This window comes from Candoia aspera, chromosome 1 (genome assembly GCF_035149785.1).
Source record: "Candoia aspera isolate rCanAsp1 chromosome 1, rCanAsp1.hap2, whole genome shotgun sequence".
In the NCBI taxonomy this organism is placed as follows: Eukaryota; Metazoa; Chordata; class Lepidosauria; order Squamata; family Boidae; genus Candoia; species Candoia aspera.
In genome coordinates, this window is record NC_086153.1 from 172,356,432 (window position 1) to 172,375,587 (window position 19,156).

The 19,156-nt window shown below is 39.2% G+C and overlaps 2 protein-coding genes across 4 annotated transcripts in view; both read left to right on the top strand.

The window, feature by feature from the left end:
* The window catches only part of ACADL (acyl-CoA dehydrogenase long chain), a 28,925-nt gene extending 25,927 nt beyond the window's left edge, over positions 1-2,998 (top strand). The window contains exons 10-11 of the mRNA XM_063317920.1: positions 1,463-1,549; positions 2,694-2,998. Of these exons, the coding sequence (XP_063173990.1) occupies positions 1,463-1,549; positions 2,694-2,787 (181 nt within the window). The 3' untranslated portion in view covers positions 2,788-2,998. The remainder of the gene's footprint in view (positions 1-1,462; positions 1,550-2,693) is intronic.
* Positions 2,999-9,481: 6,483 nt separating this feature from the next.
* KANSL1L (KAT8 regulatory NSL complex subunit 1 like) overlaps positions 9,482-19,156 on the top strand; it is a 58,908-nt gene continuing 49,233 nt past the window's right edge. For all 3 annotated transcript variants that reach the window (XR_010068895.1, XR_010068896.1, XM_063317919.1), the window contains exon 1: positions 9,482-9,581. The gene's annotated coding sequence lies outside the window, so the exon portion shown is untranslated. The remainder of the gene's footprint in view (positions 9,582-19,156) is intronic.

Below are 19,156 nucleotides of genomic sequence, written 5' to 3' on the forward strand. Positions count from 1 at the left end.
TATCCTGAATAAATGCATTTATTATATTATAAACTCAAAAAGCAGGAAAGGTTCAGGCTGCATGCTCAGAATGCAATGCAAAGTTATGAATTAACTTTAAGATAAAAAATTTGGGGGGCCTCTATTGTAAATGATTAGGTTATTTAAATATAGGATACTGCATTGATTTAGTGTACTGCATTGATTTGAAAGAAGGATGATTAATTGGTGGGCTTTCTGTTGAACTGAATTATTGGCTGATTTCCTAGGAGAGATTTTATTATACTTTTCTGAGGTGGACAAAAGAGTCAACATTCTAAATGATTCTTGGGAGAAAAATGAGTAGCATAGTAAAACTTTGAATTCTATAAGAATGCAAAATGAAAGAACTAAAAATCTCTTGGATCCATTACAGGTAATTTAAAATGAATGAAATAAATTGTTCTTTAACAGTGTATTAAATACATAGGGTTTTCTATTTTTTTTCTAAATCTGACTGGAAAAGCAGCCCATTGCTGTATAAGATAGCTTTATCTGGACTCCTTTTTGCAGCTCCATTTTTTACTGGCCAGCAATGGGCCTTGGAATTTTTGCTGTTACATATTAACGTATGTTTTACCAAAGCTAGACAAGTGAAAACATCCAAGGGAATACTGTGTACCGATGCCAGACTAAATTAACTACATGAGTAAAAGAAGTGAGATATAAGATTAAGAGAAAGAGCAGAACACATTTTTCTTGAGATGTTTGTCTCAAGAAAAAAATTGGTAAAAGAACCCCAAAGATAAAAGTCCAGATAAGAGATTTCCAGGAATCATAAAATAATGTTGGACTGAAATATCTGATAGAGAAGCAATTTACTTAGCTGTAATAAAAGGAAATTACCATTCATCTATCTTCAGTTGTCTATACCTGTTTGGTAGCATTTCCAGCAACGTGTAGAATGTATGATGATAGTTGTACCTACATATTTTGTGTATTGCAACCCATCATGTTCTTACCTTACTCTCCAATGTAATCTTTAAAGCACCCTTCTTAAAGTTGTTTCTCTTTTACTTGTTGAATTTGGTTTTAGCTATATTCGTATAGCACTGTGGAGGTTTTACTACTGAATAGAAAATTCTCCTGGTACAGATAATTTTTGTGTACTTTAAACTGATGTAGAAAACATTTTCAGTTAGCTGGTAGAAGCTATACCAGTTAAACTGTTCATATTGAACATTTATGTATAATGAATATCTTGTTGAATGTAAACCTGCATTTAAAACATTTCCTTTGTAAAATTGCCATTGCCAAAATGGGATTTTGAATGTTGTTATTGTGTGATTGCTTAGATATTTTTCTTATCTGTTAAAACTTGCAGTGTGGTTTTTTAGAAAAATAATGTAGCTAGATAATTATAATTCAGTGATAATTTCAACTAGCTTTTGGAGTATAACAATTCAAATAGTTTAGAAACAGACTTGTCTGTCTATCCTCTAAGGGCTTCTGATCTCCAAAACAATGTGGCTACTCAGTGTGTGCAGCTTCATGGAGCATGGGGATATATGTGGGAGTACCCTATTGCAAAGTAAGTTACTCTTTTTTTTTTTCTGCCATTCATGCAGTTTAGTTGAACAAACTGAGCATAAACAGATATCTTTTATCTATAAAAGGAATCTTTTATTTTTCCAGTCAGCTTACTGTATAAGGTGTGAGCAACAAGCACAGGTTTTTATAACTGTTAAATTTTCAGATAGTTTGAATTTCCATTCATCTACAACCTTATGGCCCCTTTGTTATTTTGGGTGTGTCCATTTTAATTTTATTATATGTTAGCTGTTTTAAGTAGTTCTATAATGTCTGTGTTAATGTCCTATAATTAAATACTGTGAATTCCTTGAGATCAGTAGAATTTTGGGTGTTGTGATTACCATCACAAAATATCTGACATGGGGAATGTGCCCATTCACAAAATGACTCCTGTAGTTGGTGTGATCAGTTACAATGCATCCATTTTACAGGAAGGGAAACTGGTTCGATCACTTTGCAGACACAAAAACCCACAAACACACAGCTCTTTCCCTGCACTTCCTTCCCAGTCTTGACAGAAAATAGATTATTTTATGTTTTATTATAATTTTAAAAGAATAGAAACTATTTAATGTTGTACATGGTATGATAGGTAGTATATAAATATTTTAAATACCTGAATATGTTTTTCATACTACTTGTTTTAGCCTCACTTCTCATTTCTCTGATTTTGTACACATTACCTCATCACTACCACCATCAGCACCACCATGTCTGAGTGCAATTCATCCCCAAACCTGTGTTTGTGTTCTCAGCGTTAGCTGCTTTGCTACAGCTATTTCCCTTTCTTTCCTTCTCTTGTTTTGGTTCATCCAAACTCTCCTCCATTTTGTCTTTTTACTAAGCAGCAAATGTGAAGCCTATCTTCTTTTTTCTTCCTTTTTCCCCATTCTGAGCTTTAACAGTTATACTTGTCATCTTTATTCCCAAGAAGCTTCGGGTCATATGGGTCTTAGGAACATTCTGGGAAACAAGGTTGCAGAAACTCAATATTTGAAGCTGTCTCAGAAGCTATCAAATCACCATTAACAAGGTCATAGTTAACAGTAATTCTTGGTAGGAAAAGATCCTGTGACATGGATATTTATATTTATTAGTATTAGTATGCTTTACTTCACATGCTTCATTAACTTTTTTTCCAGAGCTTTTGTGGATTCTCGTGTTCAGCCAATCTATGGTGGTACTAATGAAATAATGAAAGAGCTCATTGCAAGAGATATTGTAAGCAACAAGTAGATGCAGTTCCATTTTACCCTACAGAAAATTAAATCTTGCAAAAAGAAAATTAGGAAGGACAGCATATATCTAACTGAAGAAGTGAAATAATCTTTTAAAAGCTGTAAAACATTAATAACAAAGACTATGTGTTTCTTAGGCTGACCTTTAATGTTTAATATTAAATCACTGTCTGTCTTTGGTGATATAAATTCAAACACATAGAACAATGTGAGACACTATCTTGTATTTTTAACCTCAGTGTTCTGAAGTTAAATTCTTGGAAACTGGATGCAATGCATTGTAGCCTTATGCTCAGAATTAACAGATTTCATATTGGAGAAATTTTGGGGTGGCAGAAGGAAAAAGAAATACTAACTGTGGAAACTTATATAATGGATTTTTTTAAAAAAAATAATGGAATATGAATTTACTTCCAATGCATTTTTTCCTTTTAAAATATTGCATATATTGTAATCTTCCTGATGTATTTCTGAACTGACACAAAATACAATTATACTCCTATTGATGAAGCCAAATAATTGTATTTGCCCTTTTTGTAGCCAGTTTATGCTGCTGATTCATAATCAGCTGGCAATCAACTGCTATTCTAATATTGTTTTTCACAAGTACTATTACCAAGCCAGGTATCCTTGTGTACTGTAACCATATAGTTGATTTGTATTTCCTAAGTGAAGAACTTTGAATTCTCACTGCAGTTTTGATAATTGTATTAAATAATTAAGTGTAAGATGATGCACTGAGGCAAATAAAAAGTCATATTTACACTGACAGGATCCAAGTTGTCTGTACCAAGAAAAAGTCATTGGAGTCATAGTGTATAGCTCAGTGAAGATGTTGTGTCTGACACAGCCATGAAAAAGGCAAATTTCATGCTAGGAATCATTAAGCAAGGGACTGAAAATAAAACTGCCAAAACTCTAATGCCCTTGTACAAACATATTATGTGTCTGAATATGGAATACTATGTACAGTTCTAATGTCCAGATCTGAAAATAAGTTATAATAAAGATAGATGCAGAAGAGTGTAACCCAAATGATTGGAGGGTTCAAACATCTTTTTAAAAACATGCTAGAATGTTTGGCACTCTTTAGTTGGAGGGAGGACATAATCAAGGTGTATAAAACCATGTGTCATGTTCACTGATTCAATGTAGTTTATACATCGTAACGTTTCACATGCCATGGCGCTGATGCGCGTTTCTGTTTGGGAGGGAGCTGCTGTGAAACCTTGTACCAAGCTCTGTATCTGTGTTCATTACAATGGAATGTGTTTGGGTTATGTTCTCTGTTCAAGGACTTTTCCCGCAGACCATTAGAAACCATTAGGAGCACCTGGGATTGTGAACTTGGGAAGATTCTATGGGGGGGGGATTTCATTTGCACCGAGGGTTTTTAGTTTGCATTTGGCGCGCTTTTATCATTCTCAGCTTTCTTTGTGATCCTGCATACTATTCTTTAATAAATCAGATATCTTTGAATTCCTGCTCATGAGTCTGATAGTGTTTTAGAATAGGCAACCATTACATAAAGCTGAGAATGATAAAAGCACGCCAAATGCAAACTTGCCCGAGCCAAAAATTTATCCAATGACTCAGAAGGAGCTTGAGGCATTACGGGACTTTACTGACAAAAATCTGTCAAGGGGGTTTATTGAACCTGCAAATTCCCCAGTTGGGGCCCCTGTGCTATTCCGGGAAAAGAAAGATGGCATGCTTCGACTCTGTGCAGACTATCGAGGGTTAAATTCCATCTCAATTCTCAACAAGTACCCTCTTCCGCTCATAAAGGACATGTTAGCTCATTTGTCTAAGGGCAAGATTTTCTCCAAGCTCAATCTTCGCGAAGCCTATTTCCGCATCCACATACGAGCTGGGGATGAGTGGAAAACTGCTTTTAATTGCCCACTGGGTTCATTTCAGTACAAAGTCCTCCCTTTTGGGTTGGCAAAGGCGCCAGGAGTCTTCATGCAATTGATTAATGAAGTATTACATGATCATTTGTTTAAAGGGGTCCTGGTTTATTTAGATGATGTTCTCATTTACACTGAAACCGAGGAGGAACACGAACGCCTCCTCAAACAGGTGTTACGCAAGCTTAGAAATGCCAAACTCTATGCCAAGCTTTCCAAATGTGAGTTTCACAAGACCCAACTTGACTATGGGCTATAGGGTGTCTGACAAGGGCATTGAAATGGACCCTGCAAAAATTCAGGCGATTTTAAGCTGAGAATGTTCCTGCACCCGGAGGCAATTGCAAAGTTTCCTCGGGTTCAGTAATTACTATCGCCAATTTATCCAGGGGTGCGCTGAGATTGCCTTGCCCCTCACTGATTTACTCCATACCAAGGGCTTGGGGGAGACACACAAGGTAAAACATCCTGGAGCAGTGCTGAATTGGACACCTGAATGCCAGGCAGCATTCGAAAAACTGAAATCCCTTTTCACTGCTGAGCCTATTCTACAGCACCCCGATCCTGAATGCCCCTTTGTGGTCCAAGTTGATGCTTCTGATTCCTCAGTTGGGGCTATTTTGTTACAGAGAGATTCTAAAAATCACTTAAAACCCTGCGCTTATCTGTCCAGGAAATTTTCTGAAACCGAACGCCGGTGGCATGTTTGGGAAAAGGAGGCATTTGCTGTAAAAGCCGCTTTGGAAGCCTGGTGTCACCTCCTTGAAGGCGCTAAATGCCCTTTCGAGGTTTGGACCGATCACAGGAATTTGGAAGCCTTCCGCACCCCCTGGCATCTCAGTCCTAAACAAATTCGCTGGGCTCAGCTTTTCAGTCATTTCAACTTCCAGTTAAAATTTATCCCAGGAAAGAAAAACTTTCTGGCCGATGCTTTGTTGCATTTACCTCAGGATTTTGACCAGGGGGCAGATGTGGTTGGGACTGTTCTCACTGAACCACAACTGGGTTTGGTTGCTGTCACTCGAAGCCAGACCCGAGCGCGGGGAACCCCGCCCCCAGCCCAGTCTGGGAAGCAGAAAGTGCAAGTTCCTTGTCAGTTACAGAAGGACTTTCTCCAGGTGCTGAAATCTGACACTTGGTTGCTAGCTAATAAAGACACTGTTTCTTTTGAAAACGGTCTGGCGTGGGTGGAACACCACCTTTATGTGCCCGAAACTTTAAGAGCTGAGATTTTACAGCGTTCCCATGATGATAAACTTGCTGGACACTTTGGTTTTGTCAAAACATTGCATTTGGTTCGTCATCAATTCTGGTGGCCTACCTTGAGACGTGATGTAAAAGACTATGTTGCTTCCTGTCCTGTTTGTGCCATGTCAAAACGTAGGGGGGGGAAACCACAGGGGCTTCTACAGCCAGTGGCCAGCCCGTCCCATCCCTGGGACGAGATTTCTATGGATTTTATTGTGGATCTTCCAGTCAGAAGAAAATGGTCATTTGGGTTGTAAAAGATTTTTTTTCCAAACAAGCACATTTCGTTCCCTGTGCATCCACCCCATCAGCCCCGCAATTGGCGCGCCTATTTCTCATCCACATCTACCGCCTCCACGGTAGCCCCTCCCATTTGGTCAGTGACTGCGGGACACAGTTTACTTCCCAGTTTTGGAAATCATTTTTAAAATTGGCACCAAACAAGCTCTGTCCACGTCTTCCCATCCTGAGACTGACGGTTCTACTGAGATTTTAAACTTCACTCTTGAACAGTTTCTTAGAGCATACATTAACTACCATCAGGACGATTGGGTGGAGTTACTACCTTTTGCTGAAGTGGCTTACAACAATGCTGTCCATCAAAGTACCGGGCAAACACCTTTTCGTGTGGTTTCTGGTCATGACTTTGTTCCCATCCCTGAACTGCCACAACCCCCTTCCCAAACATGTTCTGCATCGGACTGGGCTGTTAAGCTGTCTGATTCCTGGCCGGTGATTCAACAAGCTTTGGCTGATGCCCAGGCTGCTTACAAGTTTCAAGCCAATAAGCATCGTTCCTTGCAACACGACTTCAAGATTGGGGATCAGGTGTATCTATCTACCAATTTATCAAGTCACCACAACCCTCTAAAAAATTTGCTCCCAAGTTCATTGGTCCTTTCCCTATTGTTGGTCTTATCAATCCAGTTACTGTTAAATTGGACCTGCCTCACAATTTGAAATGCTTGCACCCTGTTTTCCATTACAGCTTGCTCAAGCCTGTCCACCACTCCTCCCACTGGCTTCCTCAACCTCCTCCTCCTGCTCCGATCATGATTGACGGCCAACAGCACTTTGAGGTCAAGGAGGTTGTTGATTCTCACAAGCTTTGAGGCACCCTCCAGTATCTGGTCCGATGGAAACACTTTCCTCATCCTGAATAGGTGTCTGCCCGCCATGTTAATGCTCCTGATTTAGTTTGCTGTTTCCACCTTGCTTACACTTTGAAGCCTGCTGCTTAGTCTTTTCTTTCTTTTGGGGGGGCAGTATGTCATGTTCACTGTTTCAATGTACAGTATACATCGTAACGTTTCACATGCCATGGCGCTGACGCGCATTTCTGTTTGGGAGGGAGCTGCTGTGATCCTGCATGCTATTCTTTAATAAATCAGATATCTTTGAATTCCTGCTCATAAGTCTGATAGTGTTTTAGAATAGGCAACCATTACACCATGTATGGCATGAGGAAAGTAGGGAAAAGTTTTTATCTCTGGAAACCCTAAGAAAAGGATTCATCCAGTAAAGCTGATTGGAAGACCCCCCCCAAAAAAAAACCTTCACAAAGTGTATAATTAAGCTGTGTATTTAATTGCCACAAAACATGGCAATAGCCACTAATTTGCTTGGCTTTAAAGGGGATTGGATAAACTCATGGAGGATAGATCTGTGAAGGTCAACTAATCTTGCAAACAAGGTTATTTTCCAGTTGCAGGTGACATGCCTTCCAATAAAAGTTGGAAGGGAATGTTTGTTCTCCATTATTTGGCATTTCAGTTCTTTAGGATTTCTCAAAGATACTATGTAGGGGCTCAGCCAGACCTTCAGCACTCTGGAATGCTATTCATTTCAGCCTGGAAAAAAAATAAAAGTGATATTACCTGCTTCAGTCTATCTTGGATGTCAATCCTACCCCTTCATAATTTCCTGTTGGAACATACACATTTTGGGAGGAGGGGAGGAGAAGACTGAAAAAATAAAGAGTTGAGTAATCTGTTTTTTCTTTATTACACATTAGCAGTTTGCTGTCTTCACTGAGCAGCTGGTATACAGATTCTTTTTATTCTGAAGATATCTGAAGAAGCTGTTTTGGTTAAGTTTAGCCTTTTCTAACCTTGGCTCCATTAAAAAAATCCATTTTTTAAAAATGCAGCATATATGATATGCAGTTTTAGATTCCCTCAAAATCAAGAACTCCAGGATTACCTACTTGCTGTCCTCCAAGTTTCTGTTACTTCCACTTCCTCAACTAAGCCTTCTCTATTGACTAATATCAAGCCAAGGATGGCTCATTCTCTTGTGCTTTCCTCTACCCTCTGAAGGAGAAAATTGCCAAGTTGGGATTTTTTCACAAAAACCATGCTCGATAGAGTTGATTTCTGAAAATATGTCGGGGTAGCTAAAGTCTTGCAGCACAATTTCATGCCTCTTTGAAAGATTTACAATGTACTTTTTGAATGCATCATACGCTCACAATAGTACTTAAAAGACTGACACATTTAATGTGGCATAAGCTTTTATGGATATCATGATGGCCTTTTTCAGATTTTAAAATGTTGCAGGACTATTGCCTTCAACATTATTTGCTAGTCTGTTTCCTAATACCATTCCTACAGATTCTGCAATTATTTCTTGAGGAACTGCCATGTCCCCTCATTCTGTTTCATCAGATAGATAGGCTCTTAAAGTTAAGGACAAAGTACTCTTATGAGAACGACATATTTTTATCTGGAAATCGTGGTGGTACAACCTGCATGTTCCTGAACAGCACATTATCAAAGCTAGTGATAAAGTATGTTGGTAACGGACCTTTCGTCCCTGTTACCCCTCCAGCCTTTTTGAAGCAGCCAGGAAAGTGTTCAGTCAGTAGCATTAAAGGGTGTCCAAAAACACCTTGCTAGTTTGCTCTAGAGGTTAAGGCATCAGGCTAGAAACCAGAGCCTGTGAGTTCTAGTCCTGCCTTAGGCACAAAGCCAGCTGGGCGACCTTGGGCCAGTTGCGCTCTCTCAGCCCTAGGAGGAAGGCAATGGCAAGCCACTTGTGAAATCTTGCCACAAAGACTGCAGGGACTTGTCCACGGATTTAAAAAAAAAAAGTTTGGCACGAGGGAAGAGCAATGGACCAATCTCTGCCTCGTGCTTGGGATAGATTAGGGTACGGTGTTAAGAAGCGTTTAAGAATGTCTGCTCGATACCCTAATCCACAAATGCACAACTCCAGTGTATAATCGCACCGGGAGGGGAGCAGTTGGGAGCAGGGCGGGCCGGAGCTCAAGTTCAAAGGTGACCCAAAAGAGACCGGCTTGGCTCCCCGACGGAATCCTGACGACCCACCGCGGTGTGATTTGCATAGGGCCGCCCTCCTTGGCTTTCCATTGGTTGGATTAGGCGGCCGACTCCAAGCAGAGGCCTCGGTTGCCCCGCCCAAACTCCCGCCCGCTCCTGCTTGTTTGGCTGCTGAGGCAACTTACTTGGAGCGGAGCGGCTGTTGGAAGAGCGAGAGTTGAGGGGACTCGCCAAGTGGGGTGGGAGGGAAGGAGCCGCTGCTTTTGTTTTGGGGAAGTGAACTGGAATGTGTGAGAAACTGAGGGAAGAGGAGGAAGAGAAGCAGCCCGCGACGAGACAGACGGAGTTGGCAGGCAAGTCGATGCTTGGGGAGAGTGGGGGCGGGGGTTGTTGCCTTTCACGGTTCCCTCAGGAATTTGAGAAGAGACGGTTGATTCCCGGCGGCGCTCTCCTTTCCACCCCCCTTCGCTGGGGCGCGCGCGGGCAAGAGCAAACGACCCCCCAGGGCAGCCGTAGAGTTCTGAGCAGCGCCGTAACGGCACTGAAGCGAGGAGAGGACGGAGGCGGTAGGGATGCGAGGAGCGGAAGGCGGGATTGGGGAGGGCGCCAAGGGGGAAGGGCGTGGCGGCGCCCGTGGAATGTGGGAGGGGAGGGGTCCGATGGGGGAGGGAGAGCTGCCGCCTCGCGCCCCGGGGTGCGGCGGAGGCGGGACGGAGGAAGAGCCGGGATTCAGGGGGCGCGAGGGAGGGGGCCGTTTTTTACGATGAGGCAGAAGGAGATGTGGAGGCAGCCTGGGAAGAATGCACCTCAGATTTGGGAACCAGTGTTAGGTTTCGTAATTTAGAAGTCTGCGGGGTGGGGTGGGGTCGGTTTCAACTCTAACTGAGGAGAGGGAAGCTTAACAGTTCAGGTGATGGTCAGCCGACGCTTACTTCTATTTGACTGAAGTTATATCTCCTCTAGCTTCAACTCTTAAGTAGCAACATGGGATGTATAAAATTGGATGTTTTGCTGCTGTTTTAAAATAGATTCGGTGGGCTTTTACACACAGCCTAATTAAAGTGCTACCCACCAGGTCTTCAGCTAGTAAAATACTTGCACATAATATGCTGTCCCCACTAGTAATCCCCATCCTGCCATATGACAATGTTGCCCTCATTTATGAACAGAAATTGGTGGATTCATCCCAGCTTTGTCCCCCTCCCCCAAATGTCACGAACTGGTGGGAAAACATCCCCCATTCCATCTCCTTAATGTGAGATTGAGTTGGGGTTGTTAGCGGAGGTAAGATTTGAAAGATTGCTAAATTGGTTGATTAACCAACTGTCAAAACTCCAGTTATTTTCAGGTGGGATGGTTGAAAGGGAGCCTATCAGCTGATAGTTAGGTTCCTTTTGGATGTTGGTTAAGTGTGCAAAGAGAGTTGCACCATAAAGCAGCAAGAAAAAGTCTACTCTCTCCTTATTCAGTGCACAATACCTTTGCCACCATTGCTGACCAGCTGCTATTTGGGCCAGTCTAGGTCTCCAAACTGGGGATTGGTTCAGGGACCTTGTGGGTATAGGGAGAGAGCCTAGTTTGAACTAGACTGTCCTAGTGCTCAAAGGGTGGTTTTGGAACACAGCACCAGGAACCAGAAGAGAGGGGGTGTTTCCAAACTAGCCTTATTGGCCAGCAAGTGCTGATCCCACCCCCAAAGGATCACATGACTTGCCACTAGCAGAATGATTGATGAAGTGTGCCAGAATAACAACCAAACTAATGTCAGGATAGGGGAAAACACTACTTTTGACACCATTATAACTAAGGGTGATTTAAGGCTTCCACAGGCATAGACTGGGAGTCAGATGAAGACAGTGTCATGAAGACACAGCAGAAAAAAGAGGTTGCTGTGGCATATTTGGACCATGGATAGATGCAAGTGGATCATGGATATTCTGAAAATGACAATTCACATTTAGATTAAATTGTGCATTTCTATTAAGTCCCAGAAGCAGCCACTTTTTCATTATACTCTGAATGGGATATACTATTTTTTCCGTTCTTCATTTGAACACAGTAATATTTTCCTGGGTTGTAAAAAGCCATAACTGTATTAAGATACAGATAATGGGATATCGAAATGAATATCTAATAATGTCAAGTTGTTATCTCCTGTATTCAGACCTAGGTTGAATGAACATTTGTTATTACAGTCTAAGACCAGGTCCTAAAAGTTAAAAAAACCAAAGACAATATAGGTAAAGGTAAAGGTAAAGGTTTCCCTTGACGTAAAGTCCAGTCGTGTCCGACTCTAGGGGGCGGTGCTCATCTCCATTTCAAAGCCTTGGAGCCGGCGTTGTCATAGACACTTCCGGGTCATGTGGCCAGCATGACGACTCGGAACGCCGTTACCTTCCCGCCGAAGCGGTACCAATTAATCTACTCACATTTGCATGTTTTCGAACTGCTTGGTGTGCAGAAGCTGGGATAAAATCTTATTAATGAAGTAAATCACCTACTTCTGTTATTGAGTCTGAACATAGTGAAGACTTATGATTTGGGCACAGAATTTAACTATTTTATAGTGATTTCAGGATGCCTATCTTTTAGGAATTCTAAATACCATTGATCTGGATGACCAGGCAATCTTATCTCTTAAGGATTGGATTGATTGGGAGTATAAAATCTATGCCTCAGGAAGACATGATCTAAGGTTTCAATTTCATCAGAGACATGGGGGCATCTTCTATGTGAAAAGGGTGTCTGATTTTATTTACCATCCATGATTGCAGAGGGAAGGGCATTGAAGCTTGCTATAGAGAAGTCCCAGCTATATTTGGAGTAGGATAACTTGCATAAGTTTTATGTTGGTTGCAGTTTCCTTGTTTCGTTACAGTCAGTATAGCCTGGGGTAGCTGCAAGTAGTTCTGGAATTCCGTATCTTCTAGTCTTTGTTTAATAGCCTCCTTTGCTTTATCAATTCCCATCGTAAAAAGGAAATCAGGAGGCATACCCAAATGGAGCAGATTCTTGGCTACAGTTCTGCGCCATTGGGATTGGAAGATGTCCCACACTAAGAACAGCAGAAGCCCTACAGGAGCTAGGTTGATTTTCAGCAGTAAGATGGTATTAGTTGCCAAGCTCTAGTTTCTATTCTAGGCAATCCAACCTCGTCTGAGTAAAGCATTAGGGACATAGCATAGAAAATATGACTGTCAGAAAATGTGACTGAATTATTTCATATATATGCAAGTTTTAGACTTTGGTCTGTTTGAGAATACTTTTAAAATCTGAGACCAGATTGTCTGCCTCCAGTTCTCTTACCATTTAAATCATTTTTTAAAAAATTAGAAATTGTTTATTTGACCAGGTGGGAGGAATAGAGTGATCCTGGTGTAGGAGTTTTCCTCAGAACTTGAAGGTTCTTAAGATGAAAGAGTGAAATATATTTTGCATTTATGTGTGTTTTCAGTATACTGACATGAAATATTGTCCTATATAGTACTCTGTAGGTGTATATCCAAAAACAAATTCAGCCAACTAAGGTTAACAATGGCAATAAATATTCTGCAAATATAATAAATCTAAAAGTGTGGTGTAAGAGAGAAAAATATTAATTTTATGGAAGTAAATCAGTGTTCAATTGGATTCTATCATTTATTAAAGTCATACTGCTAATAAGTCAATATACTGTCAGGTTTGAATTTCATCTTTTGTATCTTCCCAAATGGGAAATTCTATTATTCTGGAAATTGTTGTTGAATATACATATATTTTATGCTACCACATTTAGCAAATACAATGAAAATAATAAAAGCTTGTATCATATGCTGATATGTGATTACTTGTTGAATGAATTGATCTGCCTATGTGTTACTGTATTTCAATGGGTAACTTGCTGGGTTTGTGACTTGAATTTGCCTTAAAATATGTGACTTGTTAATCATCCAGTGTGATAATGTCGTCTTGAACTAGTATTTTTATTTATGCAACAATTTGTTACAATACTGTGCTAAATGGCAGCACCCCAAAAAGGGTTAAAATAGGTATCTATCAATTTACTACCTAATTTCCTTAAGTAGAAATGCCAAAGATTGATCAGAAGAATATCTACCTGCAAAACTGCCCTTAACATGTCAGGTGGCTTTTGTCAAATATATGTAGGAAGTACTAAAACAGTATGATAGAATTGTAAATTAATTATATTTTATTTATATCCTGCCTTTCTACTTGGTTTTGTCTTTTAAAAAGTGAAAATTATTTTGAAAGTAAAGGTGACATGGTATGGGAATACTTATGTTTGTATTCCTATTCTGGAATGTGTTAATGTGCATGAATTTACATGGGATAAATTAAGCCAGTTAACTCCAAATTACAGACAGAATAAATAGTAATAAATAATAGTATTTATATTATCTTCATAAATGTTGAAATAGTTGGATAAGTTTATGATGGCCTCCATAAAGTAGACAAGATTTTTTTAGTACATGGTTGTGATACTATCTGAATATTCTTCCAAGAATGACTCATAGTCTTGTTCGCCTTTGGTGTGATTGATGTAATTTGTGATTCAACCCATTCAAAAATTGTGAGTCAGGTAGTACAGGGGTTGTCAAACTTTTTCAGGCTCTGGAATCCGTTAATTAAAAAAAAATTCCAGAATTGCTGATCAAGAGCTAAAGCTTTAGTGATAAAAAATTGGCTGTGTTTGAGTGAGGGTTTTTTTGTTTTTCCTTTTTGGTCATTAGTCTTTCATGCAACCCCCTAGCATTCCATAAAACATGGTTTGAAAAACCCTGAACTAATAGTTATCTATATTTTTTAAAGGAATTATTTGAGTGAAACTACTTTCCCTTGAATATTAAAAATTATGTACCATCCCCTTTAGTGAGATTATTTTCATCAATCTTTCAAATTACAGGTTTCTTATCAAATTTCTGGGTATTTGTAACCCAATTAACTGAAACCTATCAGTTTCAGTTTCTATGAAAACGGGGGACTAGTTAGTCCCCTGTTTTCATAGATCTTTTAGATGACTGAAACAAAATGTACTTTGGTATTGGCAGAGAGTATAAATCTCAGTCTTTGTGATGACTTCTGGTTAGCAAGCTGTTCAAATTGTTGGAAGCTTGTTCTTGATGGATGAAAGATTGTAACTCATTCCTCAATCCCATAGTATATCACATCATATCATATATCATATATCATATCATATATATCATATCATATCATATATATCATATCATATATCATATCATAGGTTTAGTGAGGGATAGACAATATGAGCTTGCTTAGGAATATTATATTGAGAGGAGAATTTCATCCTTTAATCATGCATTCTAATCTCTACTACTCTTAGTTAATTTCTCCAGGTGGGGGAAGAGTGACATAACCATCCCTCCCATTCAAGTTACTTAGAAATGCAGGCAAGCAAGCACATACCAAATGGAAGAGATTTCTTAACAAGGAGTAGCATTTTACTTCTTGTTTAGTGCTGGGGGTGTTTAAATATATAGAGGAGGGAGAAAGATGCTTTTAGAAGATAAAAGGGAATGAGAAAAAATGCAGACAGACACAGCCAAAAGTATTGGTACCCCTCCACTTTTTCCCAAAGAAGCCCAATTTGCCATGAAATTAGTTGAAACTGACACAAGTAAATGGCATTCACCATTCTTTATTCCAAAGTCCATAGAGCAGACACTTTGCTTTTGATGTATGACTTAACATATTCTTATAAATAATAAATGAAAATGGCATGCATAATTATTGGTACGTCTTATTAGTTAAAAGACATTATTGGATTTTAATGATCTCTCAAGCAGACTATTTTAATTGGTATCACAGGTGTCTTCAATCTCATATTCGGTCACTTAGCCTATTTGAATGGAGAAAAGTGCTCACTCACACATTTTGTATCGTGTGCAGCATAGTGAACATGGACAAGAGGAAAAAAAGTCTGAGGAGGAAAGAAAGAAGGTAATAGCCAAGCATGGTAAAGGTAAAGGCTATAAAACCTTTTCCAAAGAGCTTCATGTACCTGTGACTAATGTTGCTAATATTATCAAGAAGTTTAAGGTCCATGGGACTATGGCCAACATTCCTGGATGTAGCTGCAAGAGGAAAATTGACCCCAGAAGGATAGTTCTGTTAGAGAAAGAACCCAGAAAAACTTTAAAACAGATCCTGGCTGACCTCCAAAATGAAGATACAACAATTTCAAGTCATACCATCTGTCACTGTCTGACAGAAAGTGGCTTCCATGGTAGAAGACTCAGGAAAACCCCACTTCTGGAAGACAGACACAAAAAAGCCTAGAGTTTGCTAAAATGCATGTTGACAAGCCACAGTCCTTCTGGGAGAATGTCCTTTGAACAAATGAAATAAAATTAGAGCTCTTGGGTAAGTCACAGCAGCTCTGTGTTCACAGAAGAAAAAATGATGCTTTTAAAATAAAGAACACCTACTGTGAAACATGGAGGAGTTCCGTAATGTTACGTGGTTGCTTTGTTGCCTCCAGCACTGGGTGCCTTGAATCTGTGCAGGGCATAATAAAATCAGAAGATTATCAAGGCATTCAGGGGCAAAACATAATGCCCAATGTTAGAAAGCTCTCATAGGTCATAGGTCCTCCAGCAGAATAACGAACCAAACATACTTCTAAGAGAACCCAAGAATGGTTGAAAAGCAAATATTGGACTTTTCTGAAGTGGCCTGCTGTGAGTCCTGATCTGAATCCAATAGAACATCTATGGAAAGATTTGAAACTCATAGTTGGGAGAAAGAACCCATCAAACCTAATACAACTAAAACAGTTTGCTCAAGAGGAGTGGGACAGATTGCCAGTTGAGAAATGTACAAGTCTTACTCAGAACTTCAGAAAGTGCTTGATTGCAGTTATTGCCTCAAAAGGGTGTGTTACAAAATATTAGGTTAGAGGTACCAATAGTTAATGTCCATGCCATTTTCATTTGTTTTATTATTTAAAACAATATGTTGCCATACATAAAAAAGTGAAGTGCCTGCTCTATGGATTATGGAATAAAGAATGGCAGATCTCATTTACTTGGGTTAGTTTCAACTTATTTTGGGGGAAATGTGGAGGGGTACCAATACTTTTAGCCGCATCTGTATAACTCAGTTGATGAGTCTTGATTTATGACATGCATACTGTGGTATGGGCATCTACAAGTCTTTATTATGTCTAATAATTTCTTACATAACTTCCTCTTGTCTCTTATCCACTTACCTGTTCTGTTCTTACTCATAAAGTGTCAGTGGAAGTTTTTCATAATGAAGGATAGCTGAATGTAGTATACTGTCTCTAAATACCAGATGCTGAGGACATTTTTTAAAAAAGTTAAAGCTAGTATATGTCTGCATTATTTAATTTCCAAACACCAATTTCTTCTTTATCTCTTCAAAACACTCTCCCCAAACCCCTATTAGTCACATGTTCCCCTAAATCTAGTTTAATGGTATGAATTTTTTGTAAAGCACGAAATTTAAAGTAACTTTGCTGATTGGACAGCAACTGTCCATATACCTGATGAAACTATTTCTACTGTATGTTTCTCTGTTTAATGACTATGCAACTACTAATATAGAACCAATTTTCATTTTATAGGCATGTGCTATTGTACTATTATTGGATCCATAATACCTAAAACAAATCTATTTCGTTACTGGTTTTGTTTTGGATAGTAGTCTAAGCCTACTAAACTTTTCATGGATGAAAAGGTCAAAATTAGATCTGCAAGGTAATATATTCCAAATATTAAGTACAGGCATTGATTGCAGGTTTTAAAATGGATCCCTACCCAAATTAGAAGGTTCCCAATACATGCCATGATTTTAATGGGGTGAAATAATAACAGTCAAATCAATTCCCTAAACAGCTGAATTCTGAACTTCCTTATTCCAGCCAGTGACCAAAGCTTGGATAAATGCCCAGTGATAAACCTGAACATGTGGGAAATCAACCTTTCCCAACAGGTAACTAATTTTCTGCAGTGAAAGTCTCATAGGTTGCCCTTGCCATGGAAATGCATTTACTATACTATAAATTCATTTAAAATAATGTGGTCAAATAAATATACAAATACTCTTAAAATATCAATCAACTTTGCAATTAAATTCATATTGATCATATTTTTTACCCCAAATATTCAGGAATTCTAGGCCATTTAAATCTTCTTTAATTTGGATAAAAATGGAAGATAGGTTCAGATTTACCAGTTGAGAAAGTTTGCTAGGAATTCTCATACCAAACTCAGAAGAGGAATTAGAACCCCAGTCTTTATCGATGCTAATAAAGATGCAATTGCGGTACAGTCATCCAAATTTTCATCTTGGTACCATCATTATAAAAAACATAGAAGCCAATCTCCCAGTACCTGGTTAACATAACCAGTGTGTCACTGAGAAGGGCTTTAACATCCCTTCACCTGCAGACCATGCCCTCTGCATATCTCAAAGGGAAGTTTTGTAAGCTCCGTCAAACAACGCCTCTGTCCTTGTGGCATTGGTCACGTGGAGGGTGTTATCCATTATGTCCTCCACTGCCCCATTTACAAAGAGATCAGGGCCAAATTATTAATGGCAGATGAACTCAAGGGCTCTGATGTTGAAAAACTGATTTATCTTCTTGCAGATGTGTTTCCAACTATTAGCAACCAAGTTGCTACTTTTGCTCTGCTCTCACTTAAACTTAGGAAGAAATATTTAAGTTCTTAGTTGTAGCTCTGGCTCTGTTTTGTTGTAACCTTTTTTATATTTAATGCTTTTATTATTTCATTATTTCATTATTTTATTGTTTTAATGTTATATTTTATTGTATTTTATTGCATTCTTACATTATGATGTGTAGTTACAACAATAAACTTCACTATTAGAACCCCAGTCTTTATATTTATCAAGTAAATATATTGCTGAAAGCCAATGCTGTAACTTAATATCAAGTCTGGTTTATTCCAGTTTATTGAATAATTAGACAGGATACCAAATTCATATATTAAAGAGTTCAGGTTAATAGGTTTCTGCCCTATCTGTAAAACATATATATTACCAGGACATAGTAAAATCTGATATCGTTCTTATCATTCCATTAATGTTTGTTTTCCAAAGTTGTTATTTGTACATTTTCAAAGGTTCTAAATCCAAATTAAGAAGGAAGGAAGAAAGAAAGAAGCATGTATGTGGACATAAAGGAAAGGGTATACCTCTTGATAATTAAACAAGATTTAGAGGCAGAATAAACCATATCAATCCAAGATATACAACTTTGAGGGAACCCATATAAGTCATAGCCTGTCTCAAACGTCCAAGAAACCATTCCAACACTTTCTTAATATCCAGATAAATGACAGTTGCTAGGTCCTGCTATTATGTGTTAGCATAAAAAGATAGATTAACAATCCATTATTATTGTTCTGTATAAATCCACCATGAGTGGGTGCATAGTAGTTGGAGGAACAAGCACTTAATCTATGGGTCAAAATAGGAATTAAAATCTTAGCCTTCACATTTAGGGAGGGCCGGGGTTGCACTGCCTCAGACAGAACCAGTGTGCAATCTGGGGGTCCTCCTGCACTCACTGCCACCTGCTCAAGGAGCAGGTGGCAGCTGTGACTAAGAGGGCCTTTCCACACCTTTGGGTGTGCACCAGTTGCACCTGTTCCTGATCAGGACTCATGGTCACTCATGCCCTAGTGACCTCTAGATTGGACTACCGCAATGCATTCTGTATGGGCCTGCTCTTGAAGAGCAATCAGAAGCTACAGCTGGTGGAGAATGAAGCAGTGCTATTATAGTACCCACCCTCATCCCTCTGGAGAACAGACTGGGCCTGTTCTTGCTCGCATTTTGCAAGACTTGGCTTTGTGCTTGAGCCTGGGGCCCCAGATGTGCAAGGGAACCAGTCTCCTGGTTTTGTTAATTGCTTATTGTT